The sequence below is a fragment of the Heptranchias perlo genome, chromosome 40, assembly GCF_035084215.1.
Source record: "Heptranchias perlo isolate sHepPer1 chromosome 40, sHepPer1.hap1, whole genome shotgun sequence".
Classification (NCBI taxonomy): Eukaryota; Metazoa; Chordata; class Chondrichthyes; order Hexanchiformes; family Hexanchidae; genus Heptranchias; species Heptranchias perlo.
In genome coordinates this window covers 6,415,742-6,443,473 of record NC_090364.1, presented here as the reverse complement: position 1 = coordinate 6,443,473, position 27,732 = coordinate 6,415,742, and the positions used below count along the sequence as shown (strand labels likewise).

General features: G+C 45.2%; 2 protein-coding genes across 4 annotated transcripts in view; one reads left to right on the top strand and one right to left on the bottom strand.

The window, feature by feature from the left end:
- LOC137305613 (putative uncharacterized protein C19orf81 homolog) overlaps positions 1-27,732 on the top strand; it is a 158,498-nt gene that overhangs the window by 34,175 nt on the left and 96,591 nt on the right. The window lies entirely within an intron of this gene.
- syt3 (synaptotagmin III) overlaps positions 24,478-27,732 on the bottom strand; it is a 43,759-nt gene continuing 40,504 nt past the window's right edge. Inside the window, exons 6-8 of the mRNA XM_067974476.1 lie at positions 27,161-27,290; positions 25,569-25,691; positions 24,478-25,129 (exon numbers count right to left, since the gene is read on the bottom strand). Of these exons, the coding sequence (XP_067830577.1) occupies positions 25,593-25,691; positions 27,161-27,290 (229 nt within the window). The 3' untranslated portion in view covers positions 24,478-25,129; positions 25,569-25,592. The remainder of the gene's footprint in view (positions 25,130-25,568; positions 25,692-27,160; positions 27,291-27,732) is intronic.

Below are 27,732 nucleotides of genomic sequence, written 5' to 3'. Positions count from 1 at the left end.
ATTCTATTGGTTTTGTTGATTGCTGCTCTGCTCTGGTTGGACATTTTTAGTGTTAAATCTACTAAGACATCTAGGTCTTTTCCTCTTCATCCGTAGCTATTTTAAAGGAGTATGTGCACTGCTTATTTTTCCTTCCCCCTTCTCCCCCAACTCTGCTGCTTTTTTCCCCCCTTTCACTTCCCTCCTTTGCTGAGGGTTCCATAGGATTGCCAACTCTGGTTGTAGTCCAAGAGGTTTCATCGCATGACTTCCAACTGACCCGTCTCCACGCTCCTGCCATTGGTTGCTTGACACCTCCATCCTCGCAGTGCATTGTCTTCCCACGTCCAATTGGAAAGTGAGCACACCCATCATTACTCGATTGGATGATGCTTGACTGTAGGTCAAACAGCCTTTGTTCCCATCTCCAATATTATTATAAGTAAAAACGAAAGTGTTCAAAGAAAATGGAAAAAAAGTCTATTTTTGTTTTAATGCCCTATGATTTTTCTCCCTGGGTGCTCGCAGCAGTCTCAGTGAGATTATTCTTTAATTCCTGGAGACTCCAGGATATATCTGGAGGGTTGGCAACCCTAGGGTGCCACCTCTTGCTAGGAAACACATCCGCAGGCCCAAGCTCCCTCTGGTACGTCACCCATAAATGCCAACCTAGAAAACAAAGATCAGGCACTAACTAGCTAACAGCTTCAAAATAGCTGAAACAGGCTCCCTTACTAAACTGACTGTTCAAAAAAAAACCCTGAATACAGGCCTAATGACATGTGAAAACAAGGAGTTAAACTGAAAGTGCAGTGGGATTCTTAACATAAATTGAATATATACCCAAGATTCTATCATGTTTATTACATTAAACCTAAAAGACACAAAAGTATTTTTTACAGTAGTGATCATGACTAGAGGTGTAACCTACCTTTTTTTGGCACTTAATTAGGTGCATTTTTCAGCAACCTATTCTACCTTTCAAGCCAAGAATCATTTTTTTTTCCTGTAAGGATTACAGATATTTTTAAATATGAAAATAAAAGCAGTGGTAGGACTTGAAGATAACTTTACAAGGTCCATCTCCTTTAATTGGGGATCTGACTGCAGATACATCATGCTAATTGGTGAAATAAAACCTTTAAAAACACATCCCTACAGTGTTCCCAACTGGAAGTGGATTCTGCATCACAGGACTAAACTGGCCCACTAGCCTATCCGTACGCAGTGCCCAGCAACAGCAGCCCAGAAACTGGCAGAGGATTAACTGGATTAAGCGTATGCTGATTGAACTAGTTTAAATAAACAAGCGTTATTTTAAGTAGCTTTAGGAGGGATCAAGATGAGTCAATATCACGGAAAACAAAACTTCGGAACCGTGTTCTGCTGAAAAATCTGTCTTTTCCTCATTCGGGTGCTCACCCACCTGCTGAGTTTATCAAAATTTCCAGTTTTAAGAACAGACAAGGCTAGAAAGTCCCTTTTTGCAATTAATAACAGACAAACACTTAATGCATTCACATGACACTTGCGCTACAGCCCTAGGCAAATTTCCAACCCCCATGTTGCCCTGTTGACTTGAAGTGCTCAAAAATGTGGTTTGCAAGGAAATAGGCAAGGGCAGCTGAATTCTGTGCTCTCAGGTGGACCTGACTGACTGCCTCTCTTTCAGGTTCACAATCTATTTTGCTCTTATTGTGCTTGCTGACCTACATTGGTGTAATAAATTGGATAGCCAGGTGGTGAAAGATAGAATACTACAGCCTGGTCTTCAGTTGCTTCCAAGCCTTTATTCACAGAGATCAACATGACCCTCCCCACACCCTCGATAAGCTCTCATATAAATGGATACAAGAGAGTCCCCAATTGATACGCACCACCCGAATACAGTTAACACTAATTGATATAAATTATATGGATACAATTAACAATTGGCTCCTGGTCCAGGAACGCCTCAATTATAAAATTCTCATCCTTGTTTTCAAATCCCTCCATGGCTTCACCCCTCCCTATCTCTGTGACCTCCTCCGACCCAACAACCCTCTGAGATCTCTGTGCCCCTCCAATTCTGGCCTCTTGCGTATCCCTGATTTTAATCACTCCACTATTGGCAACCAAGCCTTCAGCTTCCAAGGCCCCAAGCTCTGGAATTCCCTCCCTAAACCTCTCTGCCTCTATACCTCTCTGTCCTTTAAAATGCTCCTTAAAACCTACCTCTTTGACCAAGCCTTTGATCACCTGTTCTAATATCTCCTCATGGCTTGGTGTCAATTTTTGACTGATTATGCACCCGCAAAGTACTTTGAGACATTTTACTACATTAAAGGCGTTATATAAATGCAAGTTGTTGTTGTTCCTTATCGAAAAAAAGCAGCTGTAATTAATTTTGGAAGAAAGTAAACCAGGCAATGTCCCTAATGATTACTTTGAGAGAAATAAAACATTTTTAAAAGCCATATTTTAGCAGCTATTTGTTATATAAAACACCTGTGGGGACAAACATTGACAATCTAACCTGAGACTCTGAGAAACCATTCGCTGATCTTAAAACTTTTGTGCCTCAAATTTGTGTGTCAACAGTGAGAGAAAATAATGCCTCCGACCCACCCTCCAACTGATTTGATTGGCACCAATAGGAATTAGATCCACTTTCCAACCAATCTGATTAGTTTTGACAGCCTCCAGCCCCACCTCTCTCTGCATTCGCCATTTAGCACTCCCAGGGCAGGCACAGCATGCGTTAGATACAGAGTAAAGCTCCCTCTAAACTGCGGCATCAAACATTCCCAGGGCCGGTACAGCACTGGTTAGATACAGAATAAAGCTCGCTCTACGCTGCTCCACGAATGTGTCCCTATCTCCCCATTCGGTAAATGCTTCACTTAAAGTTTCCTTCTGAGTAAAAATGTTTTTTTTTGGGGGGAGGGATGTTTAAAAACAATCTTACTATAAGAAGTAACTATTTGCTGCCCCCCCCGCTGCCAAAAATTCCAAAATTTCACAAATATTGAAAAAATCTGGAACATTGTTTGAAAAGTGACTGTATATATTTGTACAAAAAAACCACACACACAAAGTCTGTTTCCCTGTAAGAATTCCATCACATATTGAGCTTCCCTTGTGTTCATTCAAAATGGGCTTTGCCAGGAAAAAGTGCAGTCCCAGTGTAAAAGCCAGAAAATTGTGTACGGTATTCATTTATATATTTCTGCATACATTCTGCTACCTTAATGCACCTACATTGCAAAATATGCATTGGCACTGCTGTGTACAAAGTACAGCTGACCAGAAAACCTCTGGCAGAAGGAATAAGGTGCAAGACATGCCCAAAGCCTGCTTGTCCAATTTTCTGATCCTATCACACTTGTGCAACTGGTGCAAAACTTACCCTAAGGTGCACACCTGCTGACACTCTCCTACTCAAGCTCATTCTTTCCCAGAGCCTCAAAGAAAGAAGGAAAGAACTTTAGGCAATAGGCAATATAAACCAAAGGGTACAATTCTAAAGGGGGTGCAGGGACAGAGAGACCTGGGGGTATATGTGCACAAATCGCTGAAGGTGGCAGGACAGGTTGAGAAAGCGGTTAAAAAAGCATACGGGATCCTGTGCTTTATTTATTTTTATTCGTTCATGGGAGGTGGGATTCGCTGGCGAGGCCAGCATTTATTGCCCATCCCTAATTGCCCTTGAGAAGGTGGTGGTGAGCTGCCTTCTTGAACCGCTGCAGTCCGTGTGGTGAAGGTTCTCCCACAGTGCTGTTAGGAAGGGAGTTCCAGGATTTTGACCCAGCGACGATGAAGGAACGGCGATATATTTCCAAATCGGGATGGTGTGTGACTAGGAGGGGAACATACAGGTGGTGTTGTTCCCATGTGCCTGCTGCTCTTGTCCTTGTAGGTGGTAGAGGTCACGGGTTTGGGAGGTGCTGTCGAAGAAGCCTTGGCGAGTTGCTGCAGTGCATCCTGTGGATGGTACACACTGCAGCCACTGTGTGCCGGTGGTGAAGGGAGTGAATGTTTAAGGTGGTGGATGGGGTGCCAATCAAGCGGGCTGCTTTGTCCTGGATGGTGTCGAGCTTCATGAGTGTTGTTGGAGCTGCACTCATCCAGGCAAGTGGAGAGTATTCCATCACACTCCTGACTTGTGCCTTGTAGATGGTGGAAAGGCTTTGGGGAGTCAGGAGGTGAGTCACTCGCTGCAGAATACCCAGCCTTTGACCTGCTCTTGTAGCCACGGTATTTATATGGCTGGTCCAGTTAAGTTTCTGGTCAATGGTGACCCCCAGGATGTTGATGGTGGGGGATTCGGCAATGGTAATGCCGTTGAATGTCAAGGGGAGGTGGTTAGACTCTCTCTTGTTGGAGATGGTCATGTCCTGGCACTTGTCTGGCGCGAATGTTACTTGCCACTTATGAGCCCAAGCCTGGATGTTGTCCAGGTCTTGCTGCATGCGGGCTCGGACTGCTTCATTATTTGAGGGGTTGCGAATGGAACTGAACACTGTGCAATCATCAGCAAACATCCCCATTTCTGACTTTATGATGGAGGGAAGGTCATTGATGAAGCAGCTGAAGATGGTTGGGCCTAGGACACTGCCCTGAGGAACTCCTGCAGCAATGCCCTGGGGCTGAGATGATTGGCCAACAACCACTACCATCTTCCTTTGTGCTAGGTATGACTCCAGCCACATGAGAGTTTTCCCCCTGATTCCCATTGACTTCAATTTTACTAGGGCTCCTTGATGCCACACTCGGTCAAATGTTGCCTTGATGTCAAGGGCAGTCACTCTCACCTCACCTCTGAAATTCAGCTCTTTTGTCCATGTTTGGACCAAGGCTGTAATGAGGTCTGGAGCCAAGATAGAGGCCTATTTATAAATAGAGGCATAGAGTACAAAAGCAAGGAAGTTACGATGAACCTTTATAAAACACTGGTTCGACCACAACTGGAGTATTGTGTCCAATTCTGGGCACTGCATTTTAGGAAGGATGTGAAGGCCTTGGAGAGGGTGCAGAAAAGATTTACCAGAATGGTTCCAGGGATGAGGGACTTCAGTTATGTGCATAGATTGGAGAAGCTGGGGTTGTTCTCCTCAGAGCAGAGAAGGTTGAGAGGAGATTTGATAGAGTTGTTCAAAATCATGAGGGGTGTAGACAGAGTAGATAGAGAGAAGCTGTTCCCATTGGCAGAAGAGTCGAGAACCAGAGGACACGGATTTAAGGTAATTGGCAAAAGAGCCAAAGGTGACATGAGGAAAAACTTTTTTACGCAGCAAGTAGTTATGATCTGGAATGCACTGCCTAAAAGGGTGGTGGCGGCGGATTCAATTGTGGCTTTCAAAAGGGAATTGAATGAGTACTTGAAGGAAAAAATTTGCAGGTCTACGGGGAAAGAGCGGGGGAGTGGGACTAGCTGGATTGCTTTTGCAGAAAGCTAGCACAGGCTCAACAGGCCGAATGGCCTCCTGTGCTGCAACCATTCTATGATTCTAAGAACTTACATTTATATAGTGCCTTTCACGACCTCAGGACGTCGCAAAGCGCTTTACAGCCAATGAAGTACTTTTTGAAGTGTAGTTACTGTTATAATGTTGGGAAACGCGGCAGCCAATTAAAGCACAGCAAACTCCCACAATCGGCAACGTGGCAATGACCAAATAGATAAATATTGGCCAGGACACCGAGAGGAGAACTCCCCTGCTCTTAATTGAAAAAATGCCATGGACTTTTTACGTCCACCTGAGAGGGCAGAGGGGCCTCGGTTCAACATCTCATCTGAAAGATAGCACCTCTGTCAGAACCACTGGACAACTGATTTCTCTGAGCAGTTAGTTCCTCCTGCATTCTGCAACCTTTAAAACCCAAAGTTGGTCTCACTTAATCATTACTTCTTCATTCACCTTGTTTTCTCTTACTTAGCCTTGGTGTTGTCCTGCACTGCAGACCTAATCCTTTCACCTTAGTTTCTCAATAATGAAGTAGCGAGTACCACAATAAATATATTGCTCCGGAGCATAAGGGGTTAAACGCACATCACGGTGACTGATGGCGCACAAGAGTTACGGGAAGCCTGAAGGACTTGCACTCTCAATTCCTCCTCATTAATATTCAGGAGGAAGGTTTAAGAGTCCATAGCACAGAGGCTCCATATGGACTGCGTTGGGATTAGCAGCATTTGAAATTCAAATGAGCAGGAGTCGATTTCTATATTGTTACACTTGAAGTAAGATTGGGTTCAAACCCTGACCAGCTGGCTCAGCCGCTTCAGCTGTTTATTGATCTCATTCAAAGGAGCATTTTAGCCAGGATGAGAGATTAGCAATTTTTTTACGTGTATAAACTGAGAAGATACAGCTAGCCGCCCCCAGTACTGACATTCCTTCGTCAGAACAATGTCGAGTTCATGGAGAGGAAACCATTGTCTACCATTGTCTCTTCAGACTGTCACCTGTTTTAATGAATTCTTTAACATGCTTGGACAAAAGAATGAAAGAAAGACTTGCATTTATATAGCGCCTTTCACGACCTCAGGAAGTCCCAAAGCGCTTTACAGCCAATGTACTTTTGAAATATAGTCACTGTTGTAATGTAAGAAACGCGACAGCCAAATTTGCACACAGCAAGGTCCCATAAACAGCAATGTGACAATGACCAGATAATCTGTTTTGGTGATGTGGGTTGAGGGATAAATGTTGGCCAGGACATGTCCATTGGTAAAGATATGTTACTGTAGGGCACTATCAGTGCAAAGTGCTCATCCCATTCAGTGATTCCACACTCAGGATTTCTTTTTTCCACATTGATGCTCATTTCATTCAGATTTTGCAAGACCAACGATTCCTTGCCTTCACACACCGACTCCTTGCATTCGTACACCGACTGCCCACAGTCGTACACCGACACCCTGTGTTCGTATGCCGACTGCCCACATTCGTACATCGAATCCCTCCGTTTTACACTGCTTACCTCAGTGGCGGAATTGTACACCCACCAGGTTCAATTTTTGTCTTCACCGGTTTAAGCGAGAAGTATACATGCAAATAGAAACAGAGTTGACTTAGGCTTGGCGGGCCAGACGGCCAGGGCTTTTAGGGACTGCTTATGGTTTTCAGTTCAACACCACAATACTGGAAGGTCCGACGTTAGCTGCTGTCAGCTAGGGCAGTTGTAGGGCCGTTAGAATTGGCCTCACTGTCACTGGGCTAAGCAATGGGGTAACAATCCTAATCCTGATTGCTATCCAGTTACCCCTGCAAGAAAGCACATTTGTGTGAATGTTGGCCAAGATCAGGATAGCTTTTGTCTGCCATGGCTCAATTGGCAGCACTCCTGTTTCTGAATCAGAAAGTTGTGGGTTCAAATCCCATTCCAGGGACGTGAGTACATAAACTCCAGCGCAGTAATGATGGAGTGCTGCACTATCGGAGTTAAGCAAAGACCCTGTCTGCCCTCTCAGGTGGATGTAAAAGATCCTACTGCACTATTTAGAAGAAGAGCAGGGGAGTTCTCCCTGGTGTCCTGGCCAACATTTATTCCTCACCAACATCACTAAAACAGATTATCTGGCTATTTGTCTCCTTGCTGTTTGTGTGACCTTGCTGTGCACAAATTGGCTGCCGTGTTTCCCTGCATTACAACAGTGACGACGCTTCAAAAGAACTTTATTGGCTGTAAAGCGCTTTGGGACGTCCTGAGGTCATGAAAGGCGCTATATAAATGCACGTTCTTTCTTTTGCCTCTGATTCCTTCCATGGGAGAATAGCCAAGCAAGACTCATTGCCATTTTTTCTCACCCAGCGTCTTCGACAGTTTGGCTTTTGTTTGACTCGCTGTTAACTCCTCTAATGTTGACACGTTCCATTTATCCAACAGATTTACGCTAGCCCCACGGTAGCAAGCTGTGTGACATCATTGGCTGGTGCACCTTCCCAAATTGAGCCCATCATTTGGAAAACATACGAATCTTAGTTGCTTATTGTGTAGATGAAGTTATAAGAGACAAATTACTGTCAGGAGCTGAACGTTGGGGGAGTTGCTCCATCTGTTAAATACAGGCCTAACAGAGCCTGCGGCCTATCTTTGAGAGGGATGTGCAGATGCTGGCTCTTAGATTTCCTTTGCAGATGGCATGGACTGAGTGAAAGGGACGCTGCGGGTTTAAAATCACGTTTCACTGCGCCGTGACTGCGAGGATGGCGCTGGCTGGGAGGCTGACAGACACAGATCAGCGCATGCTGCATTATTACCGAGTAATTTATCAGAGAATTGATCAGAATGGAAGCAGTTTCCACTGGCAACCGTCGCCATGGAAACCACGTTTCTAATGAAATTTGAGGCAGCTCCGGGGGTTAACGGTTTAACTTGGTCAGGGCATCGCACCTCAGGGCGAGCAGGATTAACCCTTTGACAACTTCAAGGGAATATTGGGCAATGGAGGTTGTGGGGCAAATCAACTGAAAATATATTTCCAGAGATGATTAACATTGAAATTTTTATCAGAAGTTTAAAAATCAGAAGTTAACTTTATTTTGCATTCTGACGTTACATTTTTGTAAAATGGGTTGCACATTTTTTTTTCTCCTATCTCCCTCCTTGTGGAACAGGCTCGAGGGTCTGAATGGCCTGCTCCTGTTCCTATGTTCCTCCGGAAGGTGCTGATTCCTGTTCAGATACACTGTAGTCATGGGCACTGGTAGCCCTCAGGTACCTTGTCCAAAAGAAAGAACTCGCATTGGTATGTCCTCAAGTCATGAATTGTTTTTGAAGGGCAGTCAGGTGAATGCAGTAACCGATTTGCACACAGCAAGATCCAACAACCAGCGTTTGAGATGAATGAACAGTGAATCTGTTTTTGGTGGAGTTGGTTGAGGAAGGAATGTTGGCCTTAACACCAGGGGAACTCCCTGATCTTCTTGGAATAGTGCCATGGGATCTTGCACATCTCTGATCTCGTTGTATGGTGGAACAGGCTCAAGGGGCTGAACGGCCTACTCCTGTTCCTATGTTCCTATCTGAACCAGTAGCAGGAGGCAGACTAGGACACTGCAATTCTGGCTCCTTTGGTCCTGCACTGATTTGTCACCCTAGATTATGTGCGCAAGTCCTGGAGCAAAGAAGAAACAAAGATTTGCATTTGTTTATTTATTTTTTTTATTCGTTCACGGGATGTGGGCGCGCTGGCGAGGCCAGCATTTATTGCCCATCCCTAATTGCCTTCGAGAAGGGCACTTTCATGACCTCAGAACGTCCCAAAGCATTTTACAACCAATGAAGTACTTTTTGAAGTGTTGTCACTATTGTAATGTAGGAAATGCGGCAGCCAATTTGCACACAGCAAGATCCCACGAACAGCAATGTGATAACGACCAGATCATCTGTATTTAGTGATGTTGGTTGAGCGATAAATGTTTGCCAATAGACTGGGGAGAACTCCCCCGCTCTTCTTCGAAATAGTGCCATGGCATCTTCTACGTCCACCTGAGAGGGCAGATGGGTCCTCGATTTAACGTCTCATTCAACCTCCAACAGTGCAGCGCTCCCTCAGTTCTGCACTAGAGCGTCAGCCGAGGTTTTGTGCTCAAGTCTCTGGAGCGAGGTCTGAACCCACCACCTTCTGGCTCAGAGGCGAGAACTCCCCCAAATAAGTCAAATAGGCAGTTGCACGTGAGCCTAGAGAGGCTACATGACCATGAGGAGCATCGTGGCAAGGCCCAATCCTGTTCACTTTCCAGAAGGAGTCACCGTATAGTGATCAGGAGTGATTTATCTCCTCTCCAGCCCATTCTCAGCCAGAGGAGCAAGTGGCAGGCCAACACCATTTGCAAAACTCCATCTGCTGCCCTGGGCTGGCATCAGCAAACTCAGCAGATGCCAGCGATCGAACCCGGGAGCTTCCAGTATGTATGACTCGACAACTCACTGTGTAAAACCACAAAGCCATTGGGGAAAGCATACTCAGGAATTCTGTTAATCTGTTATCGATATAAGGAGGATCGATATTGAATTATTATTGAGGAGTCTGGATGGGGAGACAGGATATGAAGTCACGGCCGTGATTCTCCAGCTGGTGAGGTCAAGTTCTATGATGTCACGATGGGCAGAGACGGGGTAAGGGAAATGGCTACCAGCCAGCTCCCAGTCACTTCCTAATTACATATAGAAATACATAGAATTTACAGCACAGAAACAGGCCATTCGGTCCAACTGGTCTATGCCGGCATTTATGCTCCACACGAGCCTCCTCCCACCCCTCTTCATCTCACCCTATCAGCATAACCTTCTATTCATTTCTCTATCACGTGCTTATCCATCTTCCCCTTAAATGTATCTATGCAATTTGCTTCAACGACTCCATGTGGTAGCAAGTTCCACATTCTAACCACTCTCTGGGTGAAGAGGTTTCTCCAGAATTCCCAATTGGATTTATTGGTGACTATCTTATACTTATGACCCCTAATTTTGGTCTTAATTAGTTTTAATTAGCAACTCAAAATATTGGAAGCTGGTTTCCTGCCCAACCTTATCAACTCAGGAAATATTTATGTTGTGGGTGGAGGAGGAGGAAGAAGAGGGGGAAGGACCGACACAAAGGAAAATGAAGCTTTTCGCATGGTGCGGTTCTGAGCCGAACAGTCCCAGGTCTGAACTCCACCCCAACCCCCTCTGGGCTGTTCTCATCTCAGGCATTGGTTGAGGTGTGAGCCCAGAGCCTCTGGGTGGGAGAGGAGAAAATTCAGCCTGGGTTCCCATCTCTGGTCACTTTCCAGCTTGGCCCCCGCCCCCCCATCTTTGCCGGGAGTTTTGCACATGTGGAGATTGGTGAGGTCTGGAATGGACTGGCTGCCATGTGCCGCCCCTTCCCCCCATGCCTGAATAGCCTGCCAACACTCAAAGGGCTGATTTTAAAAGAAGGAATGAACTTGTATTTATATAGCGGCTTTCATGTCCTCAAGACATCCCAAAGTGTTTTACAGCCAATGAAGTGCTTTTGAAGTGTAGCCACTGTTGTAATGTAGGAAACATGGCAGCCAATTTGTGCACAATAAGGTCCCACAAACAGCAATGAAATAAATGACCACATAATCTGTTTTTAGGTCTTGGCTGGAGGATAAATATTGGCCAGGATACCGGAGAGAACTTTCCTGCTCTTCTTCGAAATAGTGCCGTGGGATCTTTTACGTCCACCTGAGAGGGCAGACGGGGCCTCGGTTTAGCTTCTTATCTGAAAGACAGCACCCCAGACAGTGCAGCTTTCCCTCAGTACTGCACTAGAGTTTAACTTTCGACCGTAGCAGATCAGCTGATCGTCATACAGCCCATTGGAAAGGAAAATGGGGTGAGGTGTATAATGGACGGCCCATCCGCCATCTCCTGCCGAAAGTTAAGGTCAGACTTCAATTGTCTCACACTTGGCCGCTTGGGCAAGGTACTGGAGGGCTGCTGCTATAGCTGTACCCCAGCATGGGCAAGTGCCTTCAGGAGAGAGTTGAGGCAACGATAAAGCTGATAGAAATAAAATGAACCAACACTCGATCATTTTTATGCCTAGAACTCCCATAGGAGAAAGATCCTGGCAAAAGGTTTAATTCCCTCCCCCAAATTCCTTGCATTTTTCCACATCTCTCTCATCCTTCAAGAGTGTTCTCTAAACTAATTTTACTGACCGCCCCCCCCCAATCTCTCCCTCCATAGTACGGCCACCCATTCTCCTATAACTTACCATTTGTATGGTGCCTTGGAGTTTTAACATTACAAGGCAGTATCACAATGCAAGTCGTTGTCATGTGGGTGCTTGCAAATCCTCTGGTGAATGGAGCACACATTAGCCTCCATGAGGAGGATTAGTGCAGTGGGACATTACGTGAATGTTCTGCTCACCTATGGTTAGTTGGGACTGAGATGATTATTGAGGGCCGACCATCTTGAACTGAATGGCAGTGGCAGGGTGATGTAGGTATTCTGCGAGCAGGCGCTGTGGCTGGCAACTGTAACTCAAAGCTTTTCATCACTTTTCAGCAGGGGCCACCAAAGTGAAATTTCCCCCTCTGTGCACTCCCCACGGTCGAATACTCCATCATCAGGGAGAAAGGGAACTCTGTCCATTTGACTGATTCCACTGCTCGCATTCTCTCTGTTTCAGCACGTATCTGTTATTCCTCTTCTCTGCGTTTCTCTCTATTGCAGTGTGTATATGTTTGTTTGTTTGTGTCCCCCTCTCTATTTCAGTGTGTGTGTTCCTCTCTCTGCTCTAGTGTCTTTTTGTGTCTCCCTCTCTGTTTCAGTGTTTGTATCCCCCTCTGCTCTAGTATCTGTTTCTCCCTCTCTGTTTCAATGTGTGTCCCTCTCTCTGCTCTAGTGTCTGTGTTTGTCTCTCTCTCTCTGTTCAAGTGTCCATGTCTGTCTCACTTGGTTTGTGTGTGCGTGTCTCCTCTTGTGTGTCTGTCTCCCTCTCTCCTTGTTCTAGTGTCTGTGTCTGCCTCACTCGGTTTGTGTGTGCGTTTCTCCTGTTTTTCTCATCAGTCGGCGAAGCAGTAATTCTTCAGCTGTCCCTCCTGTTACAAGCCCAGAAAACTGGGACAATCAAATTGACGTCAATCACAGCTGTAAGATCAATTTGTCCCACACACTCCATTGATCCTCAGCCAGTGGATGCTGATTAAATCCAATCTACCTCCAATGGAATTCACAAAGAGACAGTCTGCAATTTCTGTGGCCTATTCAACCTGTTCTTTTTCATTTTTATTGGGAACAACACACGCTGAATCTAAAGGCAGAGCAGGAACCTTCACTTAAAGGGGAGGTGGGGGGGGGGTGGTGGTGAAGGTGGTGTAGGAATTCTCCATGTAGAATTTTCAAGACAATAAACTTGTTTTGAGGATTCTTTGCAGTCCGAGATTGCATGAAAAGGAATAACTCAAGGTTTAAATTATCATACAGCAGCAGCTGTTCAACCTCTAATAAAACTCCATCTTCAGTGTTCTAGCTGAAATGGTTTGTCTCAAACCAATTGCCTATTAGATGCGCCATCAGAGAATGATTGTTGAGGGAATGTCTCTAAATCACATTCTCAAACCGTTACGAAAAGAGATACTGACTGAGATAAAGAATGTCAATAATCGCCCATGCTAGATCATTACAAACCTGAATAGGGTATGTCAGATTTGGTCAAGGAGGACTGAATAGACATAGGCAGGGCTGCTGCTAATGTAAATTAATTGAGAAGTTAATAAGGAATGACTGAATTGGGAAAACAACTTCGAATCATAGAATGATACAGCACAGAAGCAGGCCATTCAGCCCATCATGCCTGTGCCGGCTCTTTGAAAGAGCTATCCGATTAGTCCCAGACCCCTGCTCTTTCCCCATAGTACTGTAAATCTTTCCCCTTCAGGTATTTATCCAATTCCCTTCTGAAAGTTACCATTGACTCTGCTTCCACCAGGCAGTACATTCCAGATCATAACAACTTGCTGGGTATTTTTTTTCCCCTCATGTCGCCTCTGGTTCATTTGCCAGTTATCTTAAAGCTGTGTCCTCTGGTTAGTGACCCTCTTGTCACTGGAAACAGTTTCTCCTTATTTACTCTTTCACCCCCTTCATGACTTACGTTTCAAATGTAAGACTCTCAAGTAACATGCACAGGTTGTGAATGTGCAGGATGGGTAGCAAGGGGGGAGGGGCTGTGGAAATTGTAATATTGGGGGAATAGGCCTGTTATTTGCCCAGGCTGCCCAACTCCAAGGACATCAAGGGCTGGTCATTTCTGAGCCTTCCTCCAGTTTGGGTCTGTTCCTCTTTATTAGACACTATCATATTGCACAGCCGAGTAGTCTAGGGATGTTACAAGTTGATTAAGCACATACACCGTGCCGAAGCTGAAGTCTATCAAGGTTCTTAATAAGTGGCCCTGCTCCATGAGACTAGGCTGTGCTACAAGGATTTAGTACCTGAAGCCTTTCAAGATGTGAATGTTGGACAAAGCTTTATGGGTTTGCATGGTCACCAATAAAAGAACTGTAAGAAGAAAGAACTTGCATTTCTATAGCGCCTTTCATGACCACAGGACATCCCAAAGCGCTTTACAGCCAATGAAGTACTTTTGAAGTGCAGTCATTGTTGTAATGTAGGAAACGTGGCAGCCAATTTACACACAGCAAGGTCCCATGAACAGCAGTGAGATAATGACCAGATCATCTGTTTTTTAGTGATGTTGGTTGAAGGATAAATGTAGGCCAGGACACCGGGGAGAACTCCCCTGCTCTTCTTCGAAATAGTGCCGTGGGATCTTTTTCATAAACCTGAGAGGGCAGAATGGGTCTCGGTTTAACATGTCATCCAAAAGACGGCACCTCTGACAATGCAGCACTCCCTCAGTACTGCACTGGAGTGTCAGCCTAGAATTTGTGCACAAGTCTCTGGAGTGGACAACCTTCTGACCCAGAGGTAAACGTGCTACCAGCTAACAGGCAGAAAAAGAGAAGCTTTTTAAAACAGTTGTAGTATCGGTCACTGACCCCCTGCTGTATCCCCCCCCCGCTTCCAGACTCCTGTGCATTCTTTCATTCTCACTGGAGTTTGGAGAGCAAAGCTCTCCTGAATTAAACTCGCTGTGATTGCTCCAGGACAATTAATTAAGTGCGGTGCCAATGCTTGACAGACAGCTGTGGGCACCGATCATGACATCCCCACACAGGGTGTCAGCAGGAAAGACCCTGAGCGACGGCCGATGATTAAAGGTGCTCGAGCCGTGTAATTGGACAGTCGATTTCAATAATGTCCCGTAACGAGACACTGATAGATTGACACCACTGCCTGGCTTCAGCCTTAAATGTCACATGAGCCCAGGGCTGTGAACCAGATGGTGATTTAGCTTTTACTCCACAAGTGCTGGCGGGCTCCAGACCTCTCCGACTGACCACGCTTCATGACAAGCACAGCACGGGTTGGGTGTAAAGTCCCCTCTGCCCATTATTAGGAAAAATGAGAGCGCATGGAATTGGAAGTAACCTTAGGACATGGGTTGAAAATTGGTTGGGAGTTAGGAGACATTTAATGGTTCTCCGGGCCCCAAAGAAAAGTTAAAAAAAACGACGTACCAGTTCGGGCCTCTTCTGACCCCGGTTCCGTTTCCAATCCACAGTCTTCACGGAAAGGCACGGTGGTTTCCCTTCTCAAACCATCCAGTTAAAATTGCAGTCAAGTCCAGATGATGTCATCGGGACCCAACTGGCCTATGACCAAAAGGACCCCACTGGCTTTGCCGCCTGCTCAGTCGAGCAGGCTAAAATTTGGAATGGTCGGCTCCCGGCCTCTCCAGTGTGGATAAACAACCTGGGCAATTTTAACTGCCCATCTGCCGGTTTCCACAGCTAGGGTTAGAATCGCCCCCCTAATCTTTACCATTTGGCAATGTAGCTCAGCATCCTGTTTTCTTTGTTGATTGCTGCTCCGTCAGAATGGACTTCAGCCCAGAGTAGAGGCAAAAGCCAATGAATCAGTTTAAGAAACAATTGGTCGCCTTTTTGGGGAGCAGAGGTTCTTTCTTGATGGATGAGGTAAGGTGGACAGAACGGTCTCCCTCGTCTGTATTTATCCTGTGATCTCATGATGAGTCCACCATCTCTCCCAGATATTTTTCAGCCACTCTCGTTGCTCGTTCGACACTATTCATTAAGTATATGGCAGCACTTCCACCACCTAGAAGGACAAGGGTAGCAGGTGCATGGGAGCACCCATCACCTCCTTGTTCCCCTCCCCGGTCACACACACCATCCCAACTTGGACATATATCGCCATTCCGTCATGGTCAAGGGTCAAAATCCTGGAACTCCCTACCTAACAGCACTTCGGGAGCACCTTCACTCCACAGACTGCAGTGGTTCAAGAAGAAGGCCCAACACCACCTTCTCAGGGCAACTCAGGATGGACAATAAATGCCGGCCTTGCTAGCAACACCCATATGCTGAGAATTAATAAAATAAAAATGTCTCCCATTTTGCTTCCAACGTGTATTTCTTACCTGTATGGGACATCATTGGTCTTTCCACTTGCAAATATCTCCCAGAGTCTTCTGTAACTTCTTCATCAGACATGATAATTCAACATAAACTCACATTAATAAAGAAGGATGAGCCAGTCCAGCCTTACACACAGCTGCACCGCCTGGGCTGAAGAGGGCCAGTTGGGATTTCCTGGTGAGGAGTCAGCGTTTGCAGGAAATACTGTGCGGGAAATAGCAGACCCACAGCTCCTGATTTCCTGTCCACTTAAATGAATTGACAGAAAATCAGGGAGTCTTTATTACAGGAGCTGCAGTGAGCAGGAAAGGGGAATCTCCTTTTTGGTACCTAGTGTAGCAACTGAGGTTGCCTGAGAGGGACCTGGTGAGGACCGAGACAGCACAATGGAAGCAAGTGCTGTGGGAAATAAATCAAGTGGCAGGTACAAGACAGGTGGCAGGTAATACCTTAATGGCCTCCAATGAAAGCTGTCCTGTGCAAATAGATTTGCCAAGTTGTAGCTGCTGTTACCTTCACTTAGAAGAAAGAAGAAAGAACTTGCATTTATACAGCACCTTTCACAACCTCGGGGTGTCCCAAAACGGTTTACAGCCAATGTATTTTTGAAGTGAAGTCACTGTTGTAATGTAGGAAACATGGCAGCCAATTTGTGCACAGCGAGGTCCCACAAACAGCAATGTGATAATGACCAGATAATTTGTTTTAGTGATGTTGGTTGAGGGATCAATATTGGCCAGGACACTGGGGAGAATTCTCCTGCTCTTCTTTGAATAGTGCCATGGGATCTTTTACATCCAACTGACGGGGCAGATGGTTTAAACCTCTCATCGATAGTGACGATAGCAGCCTACCATCTGATCGGAGGACATAGCCCTTCCTCCAGTTTTGACTCATGGTTTCTGTAACCTGTAATCACATCCCCAACTTATTTTCCATTAGTTTTAGATAAAGCACTTCTCCACATCCATCTCATTGATTCCTTCCAATCAGATTTTGTCTGTCCATAGTCTCATTTTTTCCCAGTAAGTTGCTTTTACTTCAGTCTCTCTTCACGATTAAGTGCCCAACAATGTTCCCCTGGTGGCTGAGTGGGCTGATGCATCACTGTATAGAACTGAGGCATATAGATCAAGAGGATCCCAGGTTTGATCCCTTGGTTAGTTAATCTCAGGTAGGGTAGTGACAAGACACTATAATTGCTCCTGAGCTAGGGAGTGGAAACAAATTGGCTATTGTTCACTCTATAAGAACCTCAGCCAAAATGTATGCACTGGGTGACACCCTCCACAGTGGAATAGCTTAGCCGTATACATAAAGAATGGTTATTTGGAGGGCACCTGGGGCCCATGGAATGCTGAGCTCTCACCAAAGTGGCCATTCTTTATGTGCAAGCCTAGAAAATGAGTGTCGGCAAGTTATCTTACCATAGAGAGGCACCATATTCGAACCTGATCCTGTTCTCATCTGATATCTGTATACATGCTTTTTGAGCAAGGGCCACTGGAGAGCCACCAGGAATGGGAGCGCTCCAAGAGTTCCCCCTCTCCGCACCCCCTACCCACCGACCCCCCTCAGTCTAGAGGTGCTTCAATCAGTCTCAGCTGAGATCAGCTACAGATCAGGAATTTAAATGGCCCGAATGGTGTGGTGCCTTAGCCCACTAGGCCCTCAGGAAAACTCAACAGTCAACATATATCCCTGCTCCTCTGCTCAAAAAATAACAAACTAGAGAGAGGCATCACCTTAAGTCATGAATGTTTTATTCAACAGATCAGCCACAGTGTGATCGGAGTTAACACAACAATTTCAGAGAAAAGAGAAAATAATCACATTTTTTTTCTGCGTTTATGGCTTTGAGTGTGCGTTTCTTTTTTGACAAACACGTTTGACACACGCTGGAAAACATTCTACAAACGTTCACAATGGATGGATTCGATTTACCAGATTGGCTTCGAATTTTTTTTTCCGCTTGTTTTTTTTTAAACGAATTGTTCTTTGCCTCTGCATGCCACTTAACAAGACACCACATGCAAAAATGGAAAAAGAAAATCTGGTTTCTGACCCTCGTCACATCTCACCGGTAACATCAGGCAAATTTTAAAATGACAAAATCAAAAAAGAAAATCTGCCAAAGGTGGGACATTTTGGATTCTGTTGCTAGGAATTGATGTTTTCCTGTCCAATACAGATCAAGGTGTGTCTCCACAATGTCTCAACAGCTCATCCCCCCACAACTGGATATCATTGAACTATTCCGCAGTGTTCAAATTAGAAAGCTTGGTGTTCCACCATTAGATGTCGCTAGCATGCTCAATTAACAATGTATCATATCACTCCTGGACAGGATGCGAGATAAAGGAATCTCTCTCCATCCTCCATACTCCATTCTCTCTCACGGCCTTTCTTGTCTCTCATTCTATTGCTCCTCCAAACTTTCCTCTCTTGTACCTCCAAAGCTGCAATATGTCATCCTACACACTTCCTCCTCTCTACATCCTCACTGTGTTGAAATTAAGAACTGCACTGTCTCCCACTGTAACTCAATCTTCCCCAGGACCTCAAAACGGTGAGACTCCTTACCTCTATTAATCTGCTCTTCCACCTACAACCTTTAAAGCCCAAACTGGTGTCATTAATCACTGATTTACCTCATCTTCTGTCCTACTCTTTCCAACCTTGGTGGTGTCCTTTAGGTTCTCAATTGGAAAAATACAAAGTTTGCTAGAAGTTTGCTATAGACATCTAGTGGTGGAAGGTAGTTACTGCACCAAGATTATTATCTTGAATAAGATTGTGGGCCCCTGAAAATTGAACAGGAGAGCCTGAATAGGTTCTTGGGGAAAAACTGTCCCATTTACTATGTGAGCAACATTCCATTAGCCTTTTAAATAATTTTTTGTATCTGCCCACTAGCTTTTAGTGATTTCTGTACATGGACCCCCTAAGTCTCTCTCCTCCTCCACAGTTCCTAGCTTCTCACCATTTAGAAAATACTCTGATCTATTTTCCTTAGGTCCAAAGTGGATGACTCACACTTCCCCACATTAAACTCCATCTGCCACAGTTTTGCCCACTCACTTAATCTATTAATGTTCCTTTGCAACTTTCTGCTCCCATCTACATTATTTACTGTGCCATCTAACTTAGTGTGGTCAGCAAACTTGGATATATGGCTCTCTATTCCTTTGTCTAAGTCATTTATAAATATAGTGAAAAGCTGAGGCCCCAGTACAGATCCCTGAGGGACACCACTAGTCGCATCCTGCCCATTTGAGTACATACCCATTATCCCTACCCTCTGTCACCTACCTCCTAACCAATTCCCTACCCATGTCAATAGGTTACCTCCAATTCTATGCGCTCTCATTCTTGTTAACAGTCTCTTGTGTGGAACTTTATCGAATGCCTTCTGGAAGTCCATATAAATAACATCCATAGGCACTCCTTTATCTACCACATTAGTTACATCCTCAAAAAATTCAACTAGGTTCGTTAGACATGACTTAGACTTTACAAATCCATGTTGGCTCTCTATGATCAGTTCATACTTGTCCAAGTGCTCAGGAACAGGAGTAGGCCATTCAACCCCTCGAGCCTGCTCTGCCATTCAATTAGATCATGGTTGATTTGTACCTCAACTCCATTTATACACCTTAGCTCCATATCCCTTGATCCCCTTAACTAACAAAAATACCAGGGCAATTCTCCTCTCCCATCGCTACCCCAAAATCTTACATCAACTTTGCTGATGTAATTACGCAGTCATTATTTATGACGTCATGATGATGGAGTGAACAAGACAAAATACTTTCTAGTGATTGGTTCATGAGCCTTCTGCAAAACCACTTTAACAAAATAATTTCCTGTGAATGTCCAGATTTTAGAATTTAATGGAAACATAATTGTTGCACATAGCTCCCTGATCACCAGCTTTGATCTGACTGTGGTGTGAATGGAGAAATCTTTGGGAGATTGGGGAGGGGCGGAAAGAGCTGCTACCCCCCGAGTCTAAATTTCAAAGTGAATAATATCTGCGTGTCAAGAATGAATATAATTCAAACTAGACGGCACCCACCCCCACCTGTGGCATTGCTACATGGGTAGTTTGGGATGTGGTGCACGGTTGTGGTTTATAGCTACTAAGATGGAGCTTTGCCTTTCCCTTTAAGGCCACTGCTAAGGTATTCCCTGTGGGGGAGTGGTCTAAATACGTAAATCCTGAGGTTAATTCGAGACCAGTTACAATTGTTGAATTTTACAGGACAGAATGAGGCCATTTGCTTGATGCCAACACTGGTGCTGGGAGATTTTCTTGGGCTTCTCACATTCCGCTGCCGACCTTCAACCAAAGTTACCGTGGCGGAGTTAGAGAAACCCCTAGGAAATTCCTGACATGGGTGCCTGAAACGGGAAGAGTTCCATTGCCCAGCACTAACATCCCTTACCTTCAGGAGCAACAAAAATATGGGGTTAAAAAATATCTTCACAAATATGGCAAAAGTTCACAATATTCAGGTACATAAGAAACCCTGGAATGAGAAAAGGCTACTTGACTCAACAAGACCACGCCTCCCGTTGGAGTGGGCCCAGTGCTAGAGAAGAGGGACTCCAGTTACGTGAGAGACTAGAGAAGCTGGGATTGTTGTCCTTATAGCAGAGAAGGTTATGGGGAGATTTAATAGAGGTATTCAAAATCATGAAGGGTTTTGATTGAGTAAATAAGGAGAAACTGTTTCCACTGGCAGGAGGGTTGGTAACCAGAGGACACAGATTTAAGATAATTGGCAAAAGAACTAGAAGGAAGATGAGGAGAAATATTTTTTCTCAACGAGTTGTTATGATCTGAAATGCACTGCCTGAAGGTTGGTGGAAACAGATTCAATAATAACTTTCAAGAGGGAATTGGATGTATACTTGAAAAGGGAAAGATTTGCAATGCTATGGGTAAAGAGCGGGGGTGTGGGACTAATTGGATAGCTCTTTCAAAGAGCCAGCACAGGCATGATGGGCTGAATGGCTTCCTTCCTGCAGTATATTCTATGAATGTACTGCAGGAAGGAGAAGCAATGGGATACACTGGTGGTGGGAAAAATATAATGTTCCCAAGCTGTGATCTGACACATCCCAGCAGTACCTGGCTCAAAGCTGTGAGGAGGGTTGGGTTTACATTGTTAAGAAAGGACTGCCTTTAAATAGAAGGAAGTCTTTTAAACATTGTGGCTGATTAGATGCCAAAATATCTGAAAAAAAAGCATTCACTGTGTGATTATACCGAGTTTATTCAGCAGGGTAAGGATCATTCTCCGTACAGCTGCACAAAATTTGGCCCGAAATTACAACTCTGCGGGTGGAAGTGCAGTGGGGGCAGGGCATCCACCCGCCAGTCATTCCAAATCACAGGACAGGGTCGTTTGCATAAAGGGGATAGGCACCCACGTCATATTTGGTGTTCTGTGGCTGTCTGCCTTATGGGGGGAGGGGGGGGGGGTGCTGGAAGGAATTTCTGAACAGAATTTTGCTACTTCAGAGGCGGAGGGAGGATCTTCCAGATGGATTTGTTACAAAAAAGAAAAGCTCTATTTTAAGATTGCCTTCTCGGCAATTGATTGGCATTAGGAAACTGACATTTTGGGCCTCACATATCTGATATGCAAGAATGCCAGTATTTAAAGAGACAGAACTGTCACGATCTCTGGAATTTTAGGGTCTTTATGTTTATTCAGCAGGGTAAGGGTCACTCACTATGCAACTGTATGGAATTGCTATTTATCAGCAGGGTAGGGGTTACTCACTCTGTAACTGTACTGAGTTACTGTTTATTCAGCAGGGTAAGGGTTACTCACTGTGTAACTGTATGGAGTTGCTGTTTATTCAGCAGGGGTAAGATTTACTCTGCATAACTGTATGGAGTTGCTGTTCATTCATCCGGGTAAGGATTACTCACCGTGTAATTGTACAGTGCTGCTGTTTATTCAGCAGAGTAAGGGTTACTGTATAACTGTTTGGAGTTGATGTTTATTTAACAGGGTAAGGATTACAGCAGCTCTTAATTACTCATCCTTCAAACAGAGACCTTTTCTAAAGTAGGATAGCTAAGTGGGTCAGTCAGAGAGGGTCGATGGGAGGGGAGGGTGTTATATAATTTCAGGAATGTATTGAAAGAGAGGAAATCTGATTGCATTGGTGAGGGAAAACTTCCTTCACAAAGAAGGAGGAACAAGAAGGCGAGAACATGTGAGCATGACTGTAGAGTGTTGGTGTAGAGAGCACATCATGTCCGGTATATAACAGGATTGTAGCACTAGGCAGATATGTTTTGGTTCCTTCCATCATTTGTTTGGGTAAAAAGGAAATTAGAAGATTGACGGGTCTCTTGTTTTTAATATCACTACAGTTCTGTACGGCTTTTTCTTTTTTGCAAGTTTTTTCCCCATGTATGACCTCATGATCAGCTATGATCAAATTGAATGGTGGAACAGGCTCGAGGGGCTGAATGGCCTCCTTCTGTTCCTATGAATGTGGGGGGGTGGGGAGGGGGGAATGATTGAATGTAAGCAGTCTGCGTCAAGAGACCAGCGGGAATTCAATGACCACTTGTATTATTAAGCTGATGCCCCTTGGTGCCAGGCGATTCGACCGTGGAAAAAGGGAGGGGCATTTCAGCTGAGCCCAATCCTATTCTCACCCAACACCAATTTACGTGCCCCTCCCTTCTGGCATGGACCGGGGGTTGGGGGGGGGGGGTGGGGGCAGCACTGGGTTGTAATCAGGAACAGGAAGCATGGGTGATTTGTCTTTCCCAGGCAAGGGTTGCTGAGGGCAGATGCTGTGTTAACTAAGCAAGCCCAGGTATAAAAGTTGGGAACCTTCCGACCTGTATGGCTAAGTTAATGGCAGCCTTTGGCAACTGAGAGACACGGTGCAATTTTGACTAGCATCAGCCATTGTTGTGCTGCGTTTGGACTGATGCTGGGTTGATGCAATTAAAGGGAGCAAGAGTTACAACACTGTGTCAATCAAACAAGGGTAAAGACTAATCTTGCTTTGAAGAAAGAACTTGCATTTATATAGCGCCTATTCACGACCTCAGGACGTCCCAAAGCACTTTACAGCCAATGAAGTACTTTTGAAGAGTAGTCACTGCTGTAATGTAGGAAACGCGGCAGCCAATTTGCACACAGCAAGGTCCCACAAACAGTAATGTGATAAATGATCAGATAATCTGTTTTAGTGATGTTGATTGAGGGATAAATATTGGCCCAGGACATCAGGGAGAACTCCCCTGCTCTAATTGGAAATAGTGTCGCTGGATCTTTTCCATCCACCTGAGGCAGACTGGGCCTCGGTTTAACATCCTATCTGAAAGTCGGCACCTGCAACCGTGCAGCACTCCCTCAGTACTGCATTAAAGTGTCAGCTTGGATTACGTGCTCAAGTCTTTGGAATGAGGCTTGAACCCATAACCTTCTGACTCAGAGGCAAGAGTGCTACCCACTGAGCCATGGCAGGGTCACCGATCAGCCGCTGTAACAGTGGTGGGTGATAGACAGAACTCCCAAGGAAATTCATCCCCATTATTTTTGGCAGATTCTTAAAGGGGAAGTATATACTACTGAATTTCCGTATTCTCCTAAATAACACAACACTGATCAGTGACTCTTCATTGTCCCTGTTCCTTTAGTTGAAGCTTCAAACCGTTGGTCAGCCTGAGAATAGATGTTTTGTGTGAAGCTCCCCCTCCCTCCATGTATGACCTCATGATCAGCCATGATCAAATTGAATGGTGGAACAGGCTCGGGGGGCTGAATGGCTTCCTTCTGTTCCTATGAATGTGGGGGGTGGGGAGGGGGGAATGATTGAATGTAAGCAGTCTGTGTCAAGAGACCAGCGGGAATTCAATGACCACTTGCATTATTAAGTTGATGCCCCTTGGTGCCAGTTTGGATTTAAAGGAATTAAATTAGCCTTTGGATAGGGGGAAAGTTGTCACCCAAAATCAGACAGGGGCAGGATCGGACCAGGGTAGGGTGAAGCCTTGACGTTTGTTCTGCTTGTTAGTCACAGTTAAATAAAAAATATTAATGAAATTCTCCATAGACACAAGACACAGAAGCAGAATCTTATTTACAAGACATTCGGTGCCTGGTTTCTGGTTTTAAAATTTTCCGGGCAGCTCCCTCAAATATCTGGACCATCTGGCAACCCTCACAAAGAGCCCAAGGTGGCCGGGGAGGGGGAGGGGTGGGGAAATCCCCTCGCTGTTGTGTCAGGAGGACTATTGGAGGTAATTTTAACCTATTTCGTTAGACGAGAAACCCCCACAGGATTGGGATGAACGCTGGTTTTTACACCCCGCCCAATACTGGAGAATAAAATCGGCGGGGATGTAAAGCCAGCGTTTTACCCGATCCCTTCAAGTTTCCTGACGGGTGGGTTAGGTTAAAATTGCCCCCTCCCCCCAAGTGAAAGCAAGGCAGGATCTTATTTAACGGTAGAGCGGGATGCCGTGATGTCACCGATGGCCTGACAAGCTTCGCCATCTCTTGGTTTTTAACGCACTAAAAAACACATTATCGGCTTAAGAAAAGAAAATTTTTTCAAATTCACGGGTCGACAACACAAATCCGGCACGGCTCATTTCCCCACCGGACTGATGGGAATTTCCAGAGATTGGCTAGCGTTTTTACTCGATGAAGTAGCCCCAAGGGGCTCGCAGTTCCCACTCACATACTTCACACCCAAGGCACACATCCACGACATGGTGAAACATGCGTTCTAAATGAAGTTCTGTTACTAAAAATTCGGTTTTGTAGTTGCATCTCTTTAAACGTTCACCTCAGCTGCTGGCTCGGTTGTCTGTCGCGAGTCGGGAACGCAGACGGCTCCTCTCAAATACGCAGCAGGCTTAGCGGCTGAATATGGTTTTAAATGAACCATGGGTTAATCTTATGAGTTTACCCCTTTTGCCCACATCCTCTCTTGCTCTTTCTCCTCCGACCAGGATGCAGAAGTCGTAAGTTTTTTTTTCTTTCTTTCCCCCTTTCTTTCCGTTCCTTCTCTCTCTCTTTCGTGGTGAAGAAAGGATTGATAAACTGAAGAAAAGAAAAAAGCACTGCTGGCTCCTCGTGTCCCTGTGAGGGAGAGAAATGCAGAGGGGATGAAGTTTGAAGATAAAGAGATTATTGCTGTCCCCTATCTATCACAGAAACCTACTGCTCTTTGCCTCTGTCACAAAGACAGACCTATCTGTCACTTTCTCTTTCTCTGACTGTCGTGCTCTCCCCAATTGTCACTCTCTCTGATTGTACCCTTTTTATCACTTTGAATTTCTGTCACTCTGCTTCTGTCTGACTGTCATTCACTCCATTTATTCCTCTCTTTATCCCTCTGTCATTTTCTCTATCTCTCTCTCTCTTGCCTTCACTCTGTTCATTTTCCCAACCACTCTACTTTCTCTCACCTGCTACTAATTGGCCTAAGAGGGAAAGATATGTTCAATGTAAAATTGATCCCTTGCATCACTTTCCTGTCCCCTTCTCTTCCCTCTGTGGGCGATCTGAATGCACTCACATTATATGATGTACGGTAAGACTCTCAGTCTGAATGAGGACTCTCCACCACGATGCTAACTGGCTTGGTGGCACCAGTACTGGTGGTATAGCTCTTTGTCATGTAACTGTTCATCACTTTTTCCTGAAAAAAGAGGGAAAGGGACAGAGTGAAAAATCGGAATGAGTTTAAAGCCATAGACAAACGACAGACTGATTTTTAAAACTTTCCTCATTTGTGTCAAACACTCCCTTTCTCCTCAACAATACTCAAGTCTCCAAGAAGCCCAAGTCCATCCAAGACTTGAAACCTGTGTGGTGGGCCTCTACCAAAATCTCTTGCACACACCTGGACAGGATACAAGGAAAAGCTTGTTGTGTGATAAGCAATGCCTCACTTATCTCAAACCTCAGACATTTACTGTCCTTATTTTATTGATGCTCCTCTTTTATATTATTGATGCGTCCAGCAATGCCTCGATTTTAAAATTCTCATCCTTGTTTTCAAATCCCTCCATAGCCTTGCCCCTCCCTATCTCTGTAACCTCCTCCAGCCCTACAACCCTCTGAGATCTCTGTGCTCCTCCAATTCTAGCCTCTTTCGCATCACCGATTTTCATCACTCCACCATTGGTGGCTGTGCCTGCAGCTGCCTGGGCCCTAAGCTCTGGAATTCCCTCCCAAACCTCTCCACCTCTCTTTCCTCCTTTAAGACGCTCCTTAAAACCTACATCTTTAACCTAGCTTTTGGTCACCTGTCCTAATGTCTCCTTATATGGCTTGGTGTCAAATTATTTTTGATAATGCTCCTGTGAAGTGCCTTGGGACGTTTTACCATGTTAACGGCACTCTATAAATGCAAGTTATTGTTGTTGCTCTACGGTGATTGCTCTTTAATGTTTCTTGTATTTCAGTTTTGTCAACACTATTATGGTCAGTGCACCTTTGAGCTTTCTTCTCTTGTTTCTTTGAAGCTGCAAATACTCCATCCTACACGCTCTTCCTTATCCCTTCATCTTCACTCCATTGAATTCCAGACTCATCACACTGTCTCCTACCCCAACTCATTCTTTCCCTGGACCTCTAAAACTGTGGGATTCCCTACCTCCCTTCCCGACTTACTTCATCGTCTCTTCTACTCTCTTCAGCCTTGGTAATGGCCTTCACTATGGGATGTCGGCCCTGACTGTGGTTTCTCAACAATAAAATAAAGTGATACAAATCACGTGTGAACCATGAATTAAGAATGTATGGGGTAGGCAGGTCTCACATGGTGGTTCTGATAAACTGGTGCCCAAGGCTCCAGCCCAAAATTCAAATTTGGTGCCCTGGGTTGGTTTAGTCTTGCCAAATGTTAGCTTGGGTGCAGAAGGAGGAGCTGAAATCTTCCACCTTCTGACTTGCTCTACCTGACTAACTCCCTTCTTCATCTCAAATATTCCAGGTTGGTGTTGTGTCGATGATTCTAATCCTAGACCCAAACTATCCCAATTCCCTTCAGATGCGAAGGGGAGAAATCTTGCTTGCTGCATCCCTTCTGTTGGTGGGTGGGGGAGGTTGGGCCAGGGAGTAAAGCAGGCCCTAGTTGTGAAATATGGAGTTTCAGAACCTCACCTCAATCAGCTGGTGCCACTGCTCAATGGGCTTACGTGGGTTGGCAAGCATCTCGTTCCAGTGCTCCCGACCTGGCCCATCAGCATCGTTACCTACGCGACACATGCCAATGACCTCATTGTGACCGATGCTGTTAGAGAGAGCAAGAATAATAAAAATATCAGCAGGAAGTGTTCAAAAGTTCCTTCGAGCATAACGATATAGGAATGAGACAATACCAAGACGCTTGTTTAACTCCCTTGGAGCTCAGTGGGCCGCACTCTCGCCTCTGAGTCAGAAGGTCATGGGTTCAAGTCCCACTCCAGAAACTGGAGCACGTAATCCAGGCTGACACTCCCAGTGCAGTACTGAGGGAGTGCTGCACTGTCGGGGGTGCCGTCATTCGGATGAGACGTCTACCCTCTCAGGTGAATGTAAAAGATCCCACAGCACTATTCAAAGAGCAGGGGAGTTCTCCCCGGTGTCCTGACCAATATTTATCCCTCAACCCAACATCACTAAAACAGATTAGCTGCTCACGATCTTATTGCTGTTTGTGGGACCTTGCTATGCGCTAATTGGCTGCCACGTTT